Source organism: Gadus chalcogrammus, chromosome 13 (assembly GCF_026213295.1).
Source record: "Gadus chalcogrammus isolate NIFS_2021 chromosome 13, NIFS_Gcha_1.0, whole genome shotgun sequence".
In the NCBI taxonomy this organism is placed as follows: domain Eukaryota; kingdom Metazoa; phylum Chordata; class Actinopteri; order Gadiformes; family Gadidae; genus Gadus; species Gadus chalcogrammus.
The window spans coordinates 20,989,614-21,004,175 of record NC_079424.1 but is presented as its reverse complement, the minus strand read 5'-3'; the positions used below and the strand labels follow the sequence as shown (position 1 = coordinate 21,004,175).

Here is a 14,562-nt window from a genome sequence, read left to right as displayed (position 1 = left end):
ATGTATGGAGGAGCGATGCTTCATGGGAAATTATAGGCCACGTTCACACACATATTCATTCAGCATGCTGTACACACATTTTACTGGTTCCTAAGAGTTTACTGTACAGGTCAAAACATTTACCTAGACAAATAGTACAGTCTCAAAGCAGAACGCATAGAATACAACTTAAATAAATACAACTTAAATACAGAAATGAAAAAAATAAGCAAACATTTGGTCTATTTAACATAAATGTATCTGGCATTGGTCACAGTGATTTCTTTGATCCAAAGGTTTTCATTGTCAGCGTAACACAACTGAAAATAACTTGTATATAAAAACAAACAAAAAGGCGCTAGACTTATCTTGTTTTTTTCCTAAAGGCCTTTGTGGAAATGTTTGGGTGTAACTAAAAGCTTTTTACCACTAATATGTGTTTCAGAAGAACTGGCCGGTCACTTCCGACGATGATTGGTCCTTGCCCCGAGCCGAAACCATGAGCCAGATAAACAGTTCAACTCTCGCTCTGCAGAGAACTGGTCGCCCTTAAATAATCTTTTTCGGATGGCACAATATGTATAAATCGGCATGCATGGGCACACTCAAAATGCTCAATATTACTTTTCCATGTTCATCACATAAGGTTTTTCTTCATGGTAGGAGAACCCCCTACTTCAAGTATTCACTGGATAAGAACCTGAAAATGTAGGATTTAACCTCTGTCCCCCGATGTTAACGTGAGAGACTTCTGCCCCACTGTCTGCTCCGTCTTCACTTCTTCACAATCACAACCGTTCGGATTATAATTTGGTTTGGAAACGCAAAGATCGAACAACAACTCACAGGACTTGGCGAATGTGGGTCAATGTGAAGAGTACCGGGACCTGGAGGAGACCTGGAGGAGATCTGGAGGAGAGCGGACTACTGATCCAACCAAAGAGTGGACAACACAACCATCAATATTATCAAAGGAGAAACACTCAGGCACCATGATGTGATGAGGGGCTGGTGGGGGGGGGGTGGGCGATAACAGTCTAATCTTCCACTCTACGGTCAAACAACGCTGGAATATTCATCGTTTTCTTTAGTTCTACTGTTACGGACACGCTTGTCACCACTGCTGCTCACGACGGCACGGCCACGACGACGCAAAAGCATAAGAAAAGGGTAGGGAGTGGATGATCTGTCAGGCATGGTCACTCAGGAACTCCAGAGAGACACTGCTAAGGGGATAGTCCTCACCCTCCGTGCAGAGATCAGGCCATAGTCTTCTTCTTGCTGCCACCTTAGCTCCCATTGAGTTTCTGAGTGGTTTGCCCTGGGCCAGGCAGACCCCGACTAGCCCTCACCCTGGTCTGGACCAACGCTCCTACCGGAACGCCGATATGTTGCCTTTTGTACTTTAGGGTTGGAGTACACACCTATTGTGGTTTTCCTGTTAGCTGCTTGAGCAATAGGACTGTGTCAGACCAGTCTTCTATAACTAGAAAGGGAATGTTCTTCAACATCAAGAGAGAGATTCTAACAATGTAGCCCAGAGCTTTGTCTCCATGCTCGCTATATAACAAGTCTGCCTTACAGTGCACCCCTTCGAACTAAAAGCAGGAACATAAAAAATGTCTTTCTCCTTTGTGGAATAATATTAAAACTACATATAGACATACTCTATAGAGCTCTCTTTATATTTGTATATATATATATATATATATATATATATATATATATATATATATATATGTATACAGTTCTGGAATAGGTGCAGGCCACCATCTTTAGAGGGAGAAAACAAGTCACTATGTTTGCAATACTTTTTTGGTAGGGGAGGTCACTCAGATGATCTAGGACATGGAGAGGACCTGTGGGAAGGAGGCGATGGGCATCAATGGGTAATATACTGTATGACACATGAATAACATAGGGGTGAATGAGCTGATGATTGACCTATACGAGAATATCTACCAAACACCACTTTCACTTCATAGTCAACAACAGTATTTATATTGGCATCGTATGCAGAGGACCATAACCTCTCAGATAAATGATTCATGTTCACACAGACTCATTTTAGTTGTTTTAAATATGTATGTACAATTCGATCATCAGCAATAGTTGATAGTTGAAGCCCATTTTGGGATCAAGTCCCTATTCAGTAATTGAACGATGCTCTTGACCAGGTCATCAGACAACGTTTAGGTGAAGCACCAACAGCAGCACCATTAGGAAGATTCCTACAAAGGGAGGGGGGTGTGAAGGTGCATAGTCATAGAAACCCAAAACATCTGAATAATGTACACATATCTTCTGGCAATTCTCATGGTCAGTCTGATCGAAATGGAAAACATACTTTGATTGATATCCTTTCACAAGGATTAAGATAAATAAATTCAAACTTAAAATCTGCATAGATTAATCCACTAACTGCTTCTAGTAATCAAGTGAGGTAACATGAGTATGGACGGCAGCCTTCGCCAAGGCCAACACAAAGTGCAGGGGATGGTCGTTCAGCCAGCCCCCTGCTCTGCAGACGGAGCTCAAGGCGGACGCCAGTGGTAAGGGGATTCTACCTCGTGGATCCTAGGCTCAGCTGCTGGGCTCCCAGCACTACATCATCGTGTCATGCAAGTATGCTGATTGTTAGTACAATGTTAAGTGAATGGAAGGGCGGTTTCTGTGCACCACGTCAGATGAGCGTGAGTGACACCTGGCCGATCAGGCGTCCCCCGGGGGTGGAGCTGGAGCTGGCTAAGTGAGGGGCGAGGCAGGCAGAGCCACAAACCCCAGCCGGTAAATAAAGTGAGGACGTATTGGGTGGACTCAATGTCATTGGATGTGTGGAAGGAGGTGTAGCAGGGCTGTGTGGCCAGAGGAGGGCGGCAGACAGGTATCTGGGCAGGCAGACAGGTATCTGGGCAGGCAGACAGGTATCTGGGCAGGCAGACAGGTATCTGGAGGTCAGGCCTCTGTGGCAGTAGAGATGCAAGGTTCTGTTTCTTTTTTATGTTTCTCTGACACACTATCCTTTTGGGAAGTCAAGCAGCGAATTGGTGTTTGGAGCCACAGCGACTCTCTCAATCCACCCGATCCACGCTCGGCAGTCGGGCCCTCTGCCGCGTTGCCCCCAGAGAACAGCTCTGGTGTAACCTGAAGTGCAACACAAACAGGGCTCAAAGGGTCTATGACCACGGTCACCTGTCACTGCAGGTGGTGTCTCCCGACTGAGGATGCTGCCTGCTCAGCTGACAGTGTCCCCCGCCTGGCTCGTCCACCTGGTCCCTCCCCCAGTCAAGGCTCCGTTGTAAGTGTTCCATCAGTGAAATCAATAAAGGTTTGGTCAGGTAGTCAATGTGTTTTATCATCATGGCAGAACGGTGCTCCTCCAATAGTGACTCAATCCTCCTTGGGAAACGACAGTTTAGAGAAAATGAAACCGTTAGTTTCTGGAAAGAATATCGTAATGAGACAAGTGAATTTAATTAGTAGCAAGTTGCATGGGTCTCATTATGCTATCTCTTACCCTTCAGATCCTGGTGCTTTGGTGGTCCCGGTACAGATTATGCCCAGATGCCCTCCTCATCGTCCTGAGGGAGGGGTGTAACAGAGTAGATTATTTCAGGTGGTGCACATTAAGGCCCAATCCCATTTCTACCCCTTCCCCCCTCCCCTTACCCCTCCCCTTTGTTTTGAAGGGGGAAGGGGGAAGGGGGAAGGGGGGAGGGGGAAGGGGGAAGGGGGAAGGGGGAAGGGGTACAAATGGGATTGGGCCTAAGGCCCAATCCCATTTGTACCCCTTACCCCTTCCCCCTCCCCCTTCAAAACAAGGGGGAGGGGTAAGGGGGAGGGGTAAGGGGTAGGGGTAAGGGGAAGGGGAAGGGCGAAGGGGTAGAAATGGGATTGGGCCTTAGTATCGCTGACGTACAGAACAACAACAACACTACACACACACACTGAAGACAGCGGGAATGACGTCACACCACCGGTGAACGGGTCTGACCTGGTCGGGGGCGGGCCGGTGGCCAGCATGGGGTGGTCCGCGGTTGGGCCCCCCGCGGTGATGCGGCGCCGGGTGTCGCGGGTGCTGGGAATGTGTGGGTGCGTGCGGAGGGTGCTGGGGGTGCGGGTGCTGGGGGTGAGGCCCCTGTGGAGCGGGGCCGTGGGGGTGCTGGGGGTGAGGGTGCTGCTGTGGGGGGGGTCCGTGCGGGTGCTGCTGGTGGGGCGGGGGAGCACTGTGGCGCTGGTGGGGTGGAGGGTGCTGCTGAGGGTATTGCTGTTGGTGCTGCGGGTGCTGTTGGGGATGTTGTGGGTGCTGTTGAGGGTGCTGTTGTGGGTGTTGTTGTGGGTGCTGTTGTGGGTGTTGGGTGTGCTGTGGGTGCCCTTGGGGGTGCCCTTGGGGGTGCCCCTGGGGGTGCCCTTGGGGGTGCCCTTGGGGGTGCCCCTGTGGGTGCCCTTGGGGGTGCTGCGGTGGGTGTGGCTGCGGGTGCCCCGGCGGGGGCTGCTGTGTGTGTGGGTGCTGGGCCGGGGGCTGGGCGTGCTGTCCGTGGGGAGCGTGGGGGTAGAGGGGCTGGGGGGCGTGGGGGTAGTGGGTCTGGGGGGCGTGGGGGGCGTGGGGGGCGTGGGGGGCGTGGGGGTAGTGGGGCTGGGGCTGAGGGTGGAGGGGCTGGGGCGGGGGGGCGTGGGGGCTGTTGGCGTGGTAGTGTTCGTCCTCATAGTTGTCAGTGATGAGCTTCATTCTGCTCTGCGTCTGGAGGAGGACAGAAACCACGCAGTCATACAAAGCTAGCACCAAGGTAACAAGATGGAGCTGCAGAAGACCTGCAGTGTGAGTCTGTACTATAGCTCCAGAGGCGAGGCTCAGGCTAGTCGTCTGAACACACTGCTGAGGGACGTCTCAGTGGGGAGAGGTCCTCACCTGCTGTTTGAGCTGGTGCATCAGTCTGTCCTTCTCCTTCTTCAGATAGAGCAACTCCTCTTGGCTCTTCTTATTATTAGGGGCATTTAGTTCGTGCAGGGCAATGTTGGCATCCTTCTCGCTGATAGCCGATAGCAGGGCTTCTTGTCTGGTCAGAATCAAAAAGACAAAAGAAGGAAAGGAGATGATACAATTATTGTGTTACTAAAGCAGTATCGAACTAAACAGCGGGCCCCTGAAGCTAACCAGAGCCATGCCTGGCTAGGTGGGGCCTCCAACTGAACAACGGGTCTATTGTTTTTGCTCGTTTTGTTAGAATTCAGCATCAGATGCATTTCACGTAACATACCCCATTGCCTACATATTACTATTTGTTTAAATGAATGTCTTTTCAGGTTATGAAGTTGCAGTATGATGCTAATGCTGTCCCAATATGACACTAATGCTGTCCCAGTATGATGCTAATGCTGTCCCAGTTTGACACTTATGCTGTCCCAGTATGACACTAATGCTCCCAGTATGACACTAATGCTGTCCCAGTATGACACTAAGGCTGTCCCAGTATGACACTAATGCTGTCCCAGTATGACACTAATGCTGTCCCAGTATAACACTAATGCTGTCCCAGTATGACACTAATGCTCCCAGTATGACACTAATGCTGTCCCAATATGACACTAAAGGCCGATTTAGGGTCGTTTTAGACGCAGAGACGTAAGCACGTAATTTACACAAGGGACTTGTTTTAGGCAAGTTTTGATTTACGGTTCCTTTAAGGTTCCTTAATGATTGCGCGTGTTGCAAGGGGATTCTCCGACAGAACAGTAGGGGGAGCAACGAACGAATCTGTGGGCGTGGAAGTGGAAATCGCTGGTTTGTTTATATTTATAATTATCATAATTCGTTCTTGTGTTTTCTTCTTCACCTTCTTCAAAATTCTTCATTCGCTTCTGTCACGGCCTTTTAAAAATGGCGCTATTATGCTGTAAAACCGGAAATGTGAGACTCCTGAAAGGATGTGGTTAGCTGGCCAATCACAGTCTTTGCGAGCTGCATAGGGCCGTAGTGTTTTAGTCGCATAGACAGGAATTCTGGGCGACGCACTTAAGCACGTAAGGGGGGATATTTTACCGCGCAAGGGGGGGTTATGTATCTTACGTGCTTACGCGTTACGTCTAAAACAGAGCATATATCGGCCTTAATGCTGTCCCAGTATGACACTAATGCTGTCCCAGTATAACACTAATGCTCCCAGTATGACACTAATGCTGTCCCAGTATAACACTAATGCTCCCAGTATGACACTAATGCTGTCCCAGTATGACACTAATGCTGTCCCAGTATGACACTAATGCTCTCCCAGTATGAAACTAATGCTGTCCCAGTATGATGCTAATGCTGTCCCAGTATAACACTAATGCTGTACCAGTATGATGCTAATACTGTCCCAGTATGATGCTACTGCTGTCCCAGTATGACACTAATACTGTCCCAGTATGATGCTAATGCTGTCCCAGTATGACACTAATGTTGTCCCAGTATGATGCTAATGCTGTCCCAGTATGATGCTAATGCTGTCCCAGTATGATGCTAATGATGTCCCAGTATGATGCTAATATTGTGTTCCCAGTATGATGCTAATATTGTGTTCCCAGTATGATGCTAATGCTGTGTTCCCAGTATGATGCCAATGTTGTGCTCCAAGTACGTGTTCCCAATATGACAGTTATGCTGTCCCAGTATGATGCCAAGGCTGTGTTCCGAGTGTGTATTCCCAATATGTGTTCCCAGTATGTGCTCCCAGTAGGATTGTGTTCCCAGTATGTGCTCCCAGTGTGTGTTCCCAATATGTGTTCCCAGCATGTGCTCCCAGTATGATTGTGCACCCAGTATGTGCTCCCAGTGTGTGCTCCCAGTATGTGTTCCCAGTATGTGCTCCCAGTATGTGTTCCCAGCATGTGCTCCCAGTATGATTGTGCTCCCAGTATGTGCTCCCAGTGTGTGCTCCCAGTGTGTGCTCCCAGTATGTGCTCCCAGTGTGTGCTCCCAGTATGTGTTCCCAGTATGTGCTCCCAGTGTGTGCTCCCAGTATGTGCTCCCAGTGTGATGACTGACTTCATCTCCAGGATCTCCTCCAGCTGCGAGCGGCGCTCCGTGCCCCCCCCCTCTATGCAGTGCTGCGGGACGACAACACTGCAGAGGACGCCGTCCCTCTCCTGCAGGGACCGCTGCGTGGAGGAGAGCCGCTGCTTGGTGGCGTCCAGCTCCTGCCTGGTCCTCTCCAGAGTGCCCATCAGCTCCTCCAGCTGGCACACGCACACGCACATGAACACACACCCACACACATACATACAAACACACACACGCACACAAACGTGTGCGCACAGGAATGGCAGGAGGTTTCAGAATATCACTTAGTATTCAGTCAATTAGTCTCTCTCTCTCTCTCTCTCTCTCTCTCTCTCTCTCTCTCTCTCTCTCTCTCTCTCTCTCTCTCTCTCTCTCGCTCTCTCTCTCTCTCTCGCGTATGAACATATTAACCTACAGCTCCCCATACTGTACCTTCAAGTGGTCCATGGTACCGTCTTTGCGGAGGTCTTGTCCCATGCCCTTCTTGTCCACTTTGGTTCCCAGTTTAATGTTTGGGCCCTTTTTAGTTTGCTCTTTGCCTCCTTGTCTGAAAGAGCCGCAAACAGTTATACCAACAACCTATTGAACACTCGCGTTATTAAACAGGGAAACGTTCACTGTGTAACGGTTACGTAAAAGGGCTGTACTGTAGTGGATGATTTTTACATGAGTTGATAATGCTTTCTTTTTGACTGGATATTGCTTTGAAAGGACACGGCCCTCATCAGAACGGCAGGACAGATCGCCACACTGACGAGCCAGACAAACATCCTTGGAATGTGTCAGAAAGACTCATAGGTTGGGTCATGACTCATAGGTTGACTCAAAAAGGTGTGTGCATGTGGTGTGTATGTGGGTGGGTATGCGTGTGTGGGCGGAGGGGAGGGGGGCAGGAGGAGGAGGAGCGCTTCATGCCTGAAGGGCAGGACATACCTGGGAGCCAGACTGAGACGGACAGGCGGGGGGGAGGAAGGAGACGTTGTTGGACGAGAGGAGGAGCAGGGATAAAGGAAACAAGAGATACAAAGAAAAGAGTGAGCCGCACAGACTCAGATCGATTATGAACAGGGACACAGTTCATAACCACAGGTTATCCACAGGATCTTCTGCATTGCTCTTTGCTCAACAACCACAGTGCAAAAGGCGTCAGGCCACCCAGGGGGATTAGGATTATGGTTAGGGTTACCCCCTCCCTAATCCTCAGCCTAACTATTTAGTATGTGACTGCTTTTTGCTGGATGCACCTTCACGTCAACGCCGAACAACGGGCATCTGCTGCCAAGCCTGGAGGGGCCAACATGCAGTCAATTAGCACAAACTCAGCCACATCGGAGCCAGCACATGTTTTAACAGCAGGGCTGAAAACCCGGACCACAAGGGGTTAGTGTGTCAGTCATGGACCATTAGAGGTTTTGGTTACAGCAGGGGTTGAGACATGGCCTGATTAATTAGACATGGCCTGGTTAAGTAGACATGGCCTGGTTAAGTCAGGGGTTGAGACATGGGCTGGTAAGGGCAGGGGTTGAGTAGACATTGGCTGGCTAAGTCAGGGGGTTAAGTAGACATAGGGCTAGGTATAGGGTGAGGGTTAGGTTAGGATAAGGGTTAAGGTTAAGGTTAAGGTTAAGGAAAGGGTTAGGGTTAGGGTTAAAGTTAGGGTTCGGGTTCGGGTTAGCTAACTGGCTAGTAGAGCAGGGAAGAAGGCATAGGAAAAACAGGACCAAAGCAACGAAGGTTAATGAGTTCTAGGAAGTGTGTAAGTGTGTGTTTAGGGGAGGGGGTGGTAATGAGGGGGGGAGAGAGAGGGAGAGAAAGGGATAGGGAGAGAGAGAGCGGGAGAGATAGGGCGAGAGAAGGAGGTATAAAAACAGAACATTCCTACACATAGAAAATGCCAGAACAAACAGCCCACAACAAGGTGAATATGTGTACGTTTCGATGAACGGCATTTTGTCAAATCACACCAAGTGCACTACAAAATGTCTTTAGTAACGTATAATAAGCGGGAAAGGTTTTACCTTTTTCATATGAGTTGTGTAAGAAATGATTTACTAAAAAAACATTGGTGTGATTTACAATGAAATACAATAACAGCACCATACTTCCGTAAGAAAAAGTCCAACATAAACACAAGAAAGTTAAAACTAGATAAGCAAAGAACTACTGCATTACAGAAAATAGAGTGCACCAGTCAGGACAAATGATAGTACGATATAATATGCATGCCGTTGTTTTCTTAACTAATTGCATAATAGTATGAATAATATCTTCATGCTGACATGCAATATGTGTTATTTTATATTGCATGCTAAATGCTAATGACAATGAATTTATTGCAAGCTGCATGCAATTTGAAAACACATCCCTGGTGCACAAGAGATGCAGTATGCAAACTCAAATGTGAACTCACTTTGGAAGGCCAAAGCACCACAAATAAGCTTCATTGTAGACTTGTATTGACCTAAAAAATTAACGTAAAATTCTGCGTTTTGAGCTTTCATAATCAACGTTTTATTTTATTAGGCCTTGTATTTTATTAAAAACACTGTCTTTTACATACTTTTACTCATATCATACTACGACAACAGTATGGGGAATTTCTATTTAAAGTAATGGGATGACACCTAGTGTACAAACCATTGAATGTTCAGGAAGTGATGTGCGAGCCTAGGACAACGCGACTACATTCATGTGAACAAAACATTCTTCAACAATCCTCTGCATGGATTTAATAAGGTACATTAATATTGAGCATTGGTAAAACCGCCACACTGAGCATCAAGAACAACATATGTAGGCCTATAGTAACACAGCCTACAGGGTATTTAATGAATTTACCATGTATTACACCCCAAAAATAGCCTACCCCTCCATTATTCATCATGGTCTTAATAACTCCAGAAGAGGATCTCAGTTGATTTTGACTTTGACTATCTAAGGCGGTAAATAGATCTCAAACGCTCTATTCTGATGATTAGAACCACTAAAACAGGGCATTTGAAGGCGTAATGAAATACAACCTTAAAATCAGTTTTATAAAAACCCCAAAATCCAAATAGTACATTGATTTAAATCAGTACATCAGCTCTCATCAGTTCTACAATCAGGCGTAGTTGTGACCCTTTGGCCCTCCACAGTGCACACATACAGAAAACACACACACACAGACACAGGCCGCAGTGAACCCAACACTGATAATTAATAACCACACTCCAGGACCTTCAGAACATGCAGGTGGAGAACGGCGGAGACAATGGACGAACCACAGTGTCTAGCATGTGGTGTAGAGATGTGTGAGTGCAGGGGGACCCGGGGCCCGAGACGAGACAGAACCAACACTGAGTGCAGGGGCAGCGGGCGGGGCCTCTATAACCACGCTGTGCTGGGGGGCCGGGGCAGGGCACTCACTTTCCCAGGAAATCCCACACCATGCCCCCTATCTGCTGGGGAGGCGCGGTCACAGGGGGGTCAAGGGCGGGGGGAGCTCTGCCCCCGGGACGGGGGGCGGGGCGGGGGACAGAGGACGGAGGAGGGGGGCTGTGTGGGGGAGGAGGACCGGTGTGGGAGGCATGGTAGGAGGGGGAATGGTTGAGGTAGGGGTACATAGAGGGTGGACAATTTAGTTTGGGTGTAGAGGGCAGAAGGTTATGTGGAGAGGGAGAGAGAGAAGGTGAGGGAGGGAGAGAGAGAGAGAGAGAGAGAGAGAGAGAGAGAGAGAGAGAGAGAGAGAGAGAGAGAGAGAGAGAGAGAGAGAGAGAGAGAGAGAGAGAGAGAGAGAGAGAGAGGGAAGGTGAGGGAGGGAGAGAGAGAGAGAGAGAGAGAGAGAGAGAGAGAGAGAGAGAGAGAGAGAGAGAGAGAGAGAGAGAGAGAGAGAGAGAGAGAGAGACCAGACCAGACCAGACCAGACCAGACCAGACCAGACCAGACCAGACCAGAAAGAAGGGAATAGGACAGAATTGGGAAAGGACGGCAAAGGACAAAACATGAAATTAATCACATGACAGTTGTACAGTACAAGGTGTTGTACAGGTAACAAAGTACTGCTAGCACCCTTAGGTGCCCTAGAAGTGCTGCTAGGATACTTAGTTGAAGATTATAAGTGCCACTAGCACCCTAAGGTGAAAGAGACGATGTGAGTATGATACCCATAAGTGGCAATAGCAGAATACCCCATATTATATAGTCAAACTAGCCTTGCTAGAGTCATATTGACATATTGCTGTTATTCTAACAGGTAAATAAATGTGGAAGTCTCTCGATATAGCTAATGGTTGTCATTAGCTATATCAAGACGTCAATCAGCCATGACCTAGCTCAACACACCTCTATTTGTTGTGTAGACCCGCTACGGAATTGGTCAGTTTGCCTTCAATTGACATCCAATATATTCCAAATGATCTTCTAGCTGCTCCCAGAGCTGTGTGTTTGTTTTGCCCAACCCTGTTGAGGCCATACAAACAGCCCAGGCCAGGTAGCTCCCTCCAATAGTGCCTCTAATCCGCCAAATTCACCCATTTCTATTGGGTGTTTGCAAGCCACTGCACATGCTCGGACTGAGAGACTGTGATGCGCAGTTATGACTCTGTGTTGAGATAGTGGCTGCAGATAGGCAATGGGGCAAAATAGGCAATTCTGATATCTGAAAGCAAGAGCGTTCAGTTGTGAGAATGTGTGAAGAACTGTCAACTAAACACCCTGTTCACTGCCTCCAGCGGGTCAAAGCAGTAAATGATCCGCCGTTGGATCCATAGTATTCCAACCTGCTCGTGAAGAGGACTTTCAGTATTAAACTATTCTAACTGCTGGCCTCTCAGTCTCCAAGTCTGTGAGCATGTGCAGTGGCGTGCAAACGCAGAATCCAGACAAAATCATTTGTCCATTTGTGGCCACTAGAAGAGAACCAGGGTTGAACAGAGCATAGATACGGGGATATGGGAGCTGCTGAGCACTCCTTTGGGATCGGATGTCAATTGATAGCCAACTGCCCAATTCTGCAACGTTCCTCGACCACTACGGGAGGTGAGGTGAACCAAAATAATATCTAATTTACATCTTAACATAAAATATGTCAACAACTAACCTGGGGTCTTAACAAACCGGCCAGATCCTTAAACAATTGATCATACTATCAACCTCTATACCAGAAAAACACCAGTTTATTATATTATCAACTCAGTGTTTTTATAATACCAGAATAACCATTAACAACGGTCCATTCAATTATCAACATATATTTTTTGTAATGCTAGAATAACCATTAACAGTTTTTCCATTTATCAACAATTATTTGTATTAGGGATTTTAATGATTAATGATTAATGGATTAATCACCATTAAGAATTGAACCCATTAAATATTTATTGATTGACAATGTTTGTTTTGTGCACCATTTCTTAAAGGGGTTAGGTCTGCTGTTAGTCTAGACATGGCAGTAGTTGTTTGGTTGGGCTGGACCCTGACCCTGGATAAGGACAGGCGAACAAGAACAGCCATTTAGAGAGCTTTATTCTTTCATAATTCTGTTCGCTTAAATATGAATTTATGTTTCACGTTACTAATGCAGAGCAGGAACTGTTCAAATAAAAATTTAACTGAGAAAAAGACATGGGTTTTATCTCATTATCTTGATTATCTTGAAAAATGCACAAAGTTTGAAACCTTTATTTTTTATAATATTAGCATAACCGTCAACAACAATTAATTCAATTATTATGAATTGATGTATATTGTGTATCAACATTATGTATTTTCATAATAGGAGTGCTTGGATTGTATTAAGGTTAATCTAGCCAGTGACTTGCTAATGGACTAGACTGAATTTAATGGTGTCTTTATGGTAGAATTACTATTATTTATGACTTGTCCCAACCCTAGAAAACCTAGGTTTTCATGGGTTAGCTCCCATAGGCAGAGCATATATATAGTGTATGTTAGTTAAAAAGATAAGACTTAATATCAGAAATCAGTTCATACTGTAAGGCTTCTGTCTCGATGATGGAGATGGTTGTGTGCTCACCTCTCCAGCTCAGCAATCTTCTTGTCCTTGTCGTTCTTCTCCGTCTCCACCTCCCGCAGGATGTCCAGCAGGCGCTCTGTCTCCGCCTGGGCCTTGACCGACTCCTCCTTGTAGTAGGACACCTCCTTCTCCAGCAGCCTCACCCGCTCCAGGTAGTCCGAGGTCCCTCTGGGGCCGCAGTGATCCACCTCATGGGCCTTCTGCAGCGGGGGGGAGGCAGTTATATACAGTATATACAGTCCACACACACACACACACACACACACACACACACACACACACACACACACACACACACACACACACACACACACACACACACACACACACACACACACACACACACACACACACACACACACACACACACACACACACACACACACACACACACACACACAGAGGAACGGACAGAAACAGAACACATAACCATACAGATACGGACACACACACCACACCACACTAGCGTCGCTGAGGGGAGTTCTATCACCAGCACCCTTGAGTTAGCCTGTTTCTGTCCCTCTCCTTGTAAAGCATGGAATACATTGGCATGAATACTGCTGATGCCTCATTAGCTTTACCAGAGCTATGACATAGAGCTCTTTACCAGAGCTATGATAAATAGCTCTTTATCAGAGCTATTGCATAGAGCACTTTAACAGAGCTGTTAAAGAGCATAACTATTATAAAGAGCCCTATAAAAGAGCTATTATATAGTGTCCACCTAGATCTATGATGGAGAGATTAGCCTACCAGCCTACCCAGTGGACAGTGCCAACATGTACACTAATATATCCATCATACATATAGGTGGACACCTGTGATTTCACTATGTTACAGGGCAAGGCAGATTTTGCATTGGCTTGTGATGGCGATCCGACTCACATCTGGTGTAAAACTAAAAGATAATCACGTTCCTCCTCAATTATATCAGAAACAGTGGATTGTTTTTATTATTAAAAGTCACAGTTGGTTACTTCAGACTTCTGACTAAGTTAATATAATCAATGACTACGGTTTGAAACTAATCTGTTGGACACCACCTTTCGGAATGTTGTGCAACCAAAAAACGGACAAAGAAACCAAGAGGTACACAAAGCCAAAGGAACATCTTACCAGAAGGTCAATCGATACACAACTACAGCGGGCATCTAACCATGTTTTAAACAACATCCACACAACACTAAAGCGTGGCGACAGCAACAGCAGTTCATGCAACGTCATAGCTACACCACGGTCATGCAGGTCCAACAGAGCTGGACAGTCTGCAATGCCCAGTCAAAGAACAACGAGATTGAAGATACAAGAGGGTCCGAGTGACACGACGGAATCCAATAAGATCATATTTGAAGCATGAGGAGCTCAAGGTCTTTTTCTTTAAGATAAGTCTCAGTTTTAAGGAATTTACTCATTGAATGTTTAACAGCACTGGAAAAATCCTTGTGAAATAATTAACCCAAAAACTGTGCTACATGTAAGCAAAAACCATCCGCTTATAATCCAGATGCAGAACCATTTCAAAGGAGAC

At 46.8% G+C, this 14,562-nt stretch overlaps 1 protein-coding gene across 1 annotated transcript in view; it reads right to left on the bottom strand.

Annotated features, from left to right (window-relative positions):
* Nucleotides 1-3,292: 3,292 nt before the first annotated feature.
* erc2 (ELKS/RAB6-interacting/CAST family member 2) overlaps nucleotides 3,293-14,562 on the bottom strand; it is a 41,660-nt gene continuing 30,390 nt past the window's right edge. Inside the window, exons 10-19 of the mRNA XM_056605297.1 lie at nucleotides 13,035-13,234; nucleotides 10,427-10,555; nucleotides 7,451-7,565; nucleotides 7,004-7,194; nucleotides 4,889-5,036; nucleotides 4,638-4,720; nucleotides 4,207-4,564; nucleotides 3,974-4,117; nucleotides 3,497-3,560; nucleotides 3,293-3,378 (exon numbers count right to left, since the gene is read on the bottom strand). Coding sequence (XP_056461272.1) covers nucleotides 3,534-3,560; nucleotides 3,974-4,117; nucleotides 4,207-4,564; nucleotides 4,638-4,720; nucleotides 4,889-5,036; nucleotides 7,004-7,194; nucleotides 7,451-7,565; nucleotides 10,427-10,555; nucleotides 13,035-13,234 — 1,395 coding nt within the window. The 3' untranslated portion in view covers nucleotides 3,293-3,378; nucleotides 3,497-3,533. The remainder of the gene's footprint in view (nucleotides 3,379-3,496; nucleotides 3,561-3,973; nucleotides 4,118-4,206; nucleotides 4,565-4,637; nucleotides 4,721-4,888; nucleotides 5,037-7,003; nucleotides 7,195-7,450; nucleotides 7,566-10,426; nucleotides 10,556-13,034; nucleotides 13,235-14,562) is intronic.